Raw genomic sequence first — 3,443 nt, 5'->3', positions numbered from 1 at the left:
AGCAAAACTGCATGTTTTTATGTCATCTTCCACCCTTGCAACAGTGTTGGTATATTTATTAAACACCCTGTGTATTGGGAGGAACCACACACATACGATTGAAAAAATACTGCAGTTGTTTAGTCCCTGAAAATTTGTGCCGAAGACTTTTTAGCACGTTTTATTGGTAAGTAGTTTAAAATTGGAAACTCCTTAGCCGCTTTCCATGCCCTTATTTCTAACAATCCTGCTTATCATTAAATTATGCACTATTTCTAGTATTTTAGTGTATTTTGGTAATTGATCTTTGATATGGTTGTTTATCAAAAAGAGAAACTGGTTAAAGGCGAATTAAATAATAATTTTGTGCGGAAAATTGAACGATTCTCGGATATGTTCGAAGTGGTTTAGTGCGTTTTTCCACACTTGATGCCCAGCAGCCTTTTGCTCGCTCCTTACCAGATTACATCGGAGTTACATAATAGTTCTCTTGGATTTACTATCTACCTGCTTGCACAAATTCTAGTCTATATCTACCCATCAATACACCTAATCTAAGTCTAAGTTATCATCATTTCTTCATTTAATTAACACCGACATATTAATTACATACATGGAAGATTTATTGAACAGTTTGTGGGCCCGTTCTAGTACTCGCTCGGTTCTTGGTGTTTCAAGATCAGATATAAATGATGCTGCGAACTGAATCGTTATTATTTGGCTAAAAGGGGAACTAAGTAACTAATTTTTCTAACGTAGAAGAAAAGCAAAGAAATCACGAATTAAGTGTTTGTGGGATTTTAAATTGATACTCTAATGTTCGTTCACTTATTTCGATAAATCGTGACATTTTAATTCTGATCAGAGCATGGAAAATCCGATATTGTTAATTTGAAAAAACGTTTGCATTTTTGAACCACCCTGTACATGTAAAGCAAATTGCGACAATCACGGAACTCATCACCTCACTGGTTTATGTCGATTTCGATCGATTCAAATTTCATATAAAACCTGAAGGTGTTAAATCTGGCGATGGGCCGGCCAGGAGGCTGGACATTTATGCGTTCGCTTATCGGAGGTTCTTCCTTCTATGGGCGGTAACCAGGTCTGAGTAAAAATTATGTAACATTAAGGTTTCATGCGGATTTAAGTCAAACTTATTAGGTTTAGAACCAAATTATATTTACGAGAACTATCTGAAAGAGTGGTTGAACGTTGCGTACTAAAAACGGGCACAAATCCCTAAAGAATTATCAAGAAGAACGCATTTAGTGAACATTCAGCAACGAACATTCTGGAAAAAATCTGCTTTTGATTTGGTGGTGTTCACCAAGTTTGCCCCATAAATATTTGTAAATGCATCTTCCCACCAGAGTAGTTTAGTTGCTACAATATTTAGCGGAAAAATTGACCTTCAATGGCAAATTTCTAGGTTTTGTACTTAATTGTTTTCCCCACCCCGATCTAGTTGGGTAAACCTCAATTTTTCCCTAAACACCGTAACGGTGTTGAATATTTTAGGTTCTACGGCCTTAAGAAATAACACAAGAATTCCTCTTTCCATGCTTATCCCTGATCTGTTGCAAGTGTTGCAGTTGAACGGCTGAAGGGATCATCGGGGCTGTAGCGGCATGGGAGGGTGTTCCTGTTGGTCCTGTTGGAAGTGATTGTCTGCGTCGTCGCCGCAAAGCGGGCGATAAATTGTACTTGACCTGAAATCAATATTTTCCTTATCCCAACATATGGAAGATTCTGAGCAAAGAGCAACCTTGGCCTGAGCGAGCAGTTCTTTGAAGACCTTGCTGACGTTGATGTTCTCTTTGGCTGAGGCTTCCACAAAACCGTTTTCCCAGTCGACTGTAATTACAGATTCAGTTGTCGCAGTATCAACCTGTAAGTACAAGGAAATTTTACAATTACCCGTCATTTTGGCCCACTTAGTGGATTATTTAATAAATTGCGCCCCTAATAGGAGCAATACAAACACATTAGTCGAAACGGTTCTACGGCTAATTCAGGCCGACACCCCATCAGTTCACCTCTAATTGACGTTGATTCACTTAATGCATTCATTTATGATAAATTACTGTTGATCATACAAAGCTGACGATTAATTCGCTTTAAGTACCAAACGGGTTTACTTTTCCAGAGTTTCTAGAATTGTACTTGAAATAGGGGAGTGAAGGACGAGCTGTCACTGTTAATTAATTCATTTTTTTGCGATGAGTGGGACTCAGAAATTACGTTTTTTGTCCTCAATTAGCCTTAATAACTGAACTTGAAAATAGATAATGACAGCCAAAGCTTCTTGCGGTGTGTGTATTTGCGAAATAACACGTTGCTAGGGTGGTTGCTAGGTAGTCGAGGATTCTGATTGGCTCAGCAGTGAAGCCAACTGTCAACTGAATTCACCTTGGGGAATTTGCGCTGAGATTTTTTGCAAAAACTGGATCATTTTCCTGTTCTAAACAAGAAAACTTACGTTTCTCTGAAAAACCAACTTTTGTTTCACCGTTTCGTGGTATTTTCTCGGCCGGAAGTCCGGTTTTCGCAACTAAAACACTGAATTTGAAACGCATTTGCCATCCATACGCTGATGTATCTATTTAAACTGATGGTGAGTGGAAATCTTTTTCGTTTGGAAACTTTAGGAGCTTAAGTACAAAACATTTTCTTCGCCAAATTTCTCCGTGAAAAAACTTATTTCTTTTGTCTTAAAGACGTTAAAACTTCATATGTTAGTATTAAGAACTCGTCGCCATAGTAACTAAAAATATTTTCTTGCGAAATGTTTGTATCGTAAAACAGGTTGCTGGGACGGTTGCCAGGCAGTGCATGATTATGACGCGCTTGTCAAAAGTGACGCGAAGTGTTAGACGCATTCACTTTGCCGGTTTCGTTCCGCGATTTTTCCAAAAAATTCACCTTTTTCCTTTCCCAAAAAGGAAATTTTCGATGCGCCTGAAAAAACAGGTCGAGATGTTCGGTTTTGTGGTGTTTTTGCGTCCCAAAGTGCGGTTTTAACAGGCAAAATGGTTTAAATTGCAAACATTCTGACGTCAACTGTCGGCCTAGAACCAACTATTCGCGAGTTCAAAACTCCGGGCGCCTCCTGGACGCCAAAATTGTAACTACAAGTTATGTAGTAATTTGACGCTTGTTTTGTGGACATTGTTGTCACATTGGTGATTGCATCTGATGTTTTGTTCTAGTCAACTTTTGCAAGCAGTTAAAAATCTCGATTTAACTATTGTTTTTTAAATTTTTTAAAAACAATGTTTAGAAGTTGTAAAAAATCAAGATTCAACCATTGAAAAATTTTAGAAGTGGTTAAAAATCGAGATTTAATTATTGAAAATTTTTAGAAGTAGTTAAAAATCGATATTAAAATACTGAAAAACTTTAGAAGTAGTTAAAAATCAAAATTTAACTATTGAAAAATTTTAGAAGTAGTTAAAAATCGA

The 3,443-nt window shown here is 37.2% G+C and overlaps 1 protein-coding gene across 1 annotated transcript in view; it reads right to left on the bottom strand.

Moving 5' to 3' along the window:
* LOC109541981 (ras-related protein Rap-2b) overlaps nucleotides 1-3,443 on the bottom strand; it is a 37,870-nt gene continuing 34,427 nt past the window's right edge. Inside the window, exons 5-6 of the mRNA XM_048669032.1 lie at nucleotides 1,748-1,870; nucleotides 1-1,691 (exon numbers count right to left, since the gene is read on the bottom strand). Coding sequence (XP_048524989.1) covers nucleotides 1,512-1,691; nucleotides 1,748-1,870 — 303 coding nt within the window. The 3' untranslated portion in view covers nucleotides 1-1,511. The remainder of the gene's footprint in view (nucleotides 1,692-1,747; nucleotides 1,871-3,443) is intronic.

The sequence above is a fragment of the Dendroctonus ponderosae genome, unplaced genomic scaffold (assembly GCF_020466585.1).
Source record: "Dendroctonus ponderosae isolate FM_Combo_2020 unplaced genomic scaffold, Dpon_F_20191213v2 Dpon_F_20191213_8, whole genome shotgun sequence".
Taxonomy (NCBI): Eukaryota; Metazoa; Arthropoda; class Insecta; order Coleoptera; family Curculionidae; genus Dendroctonus; species Dendroctonus ponderosae.
This window is presented reverse-complemented; position numbering and strand designations above follow the sequence as displayed.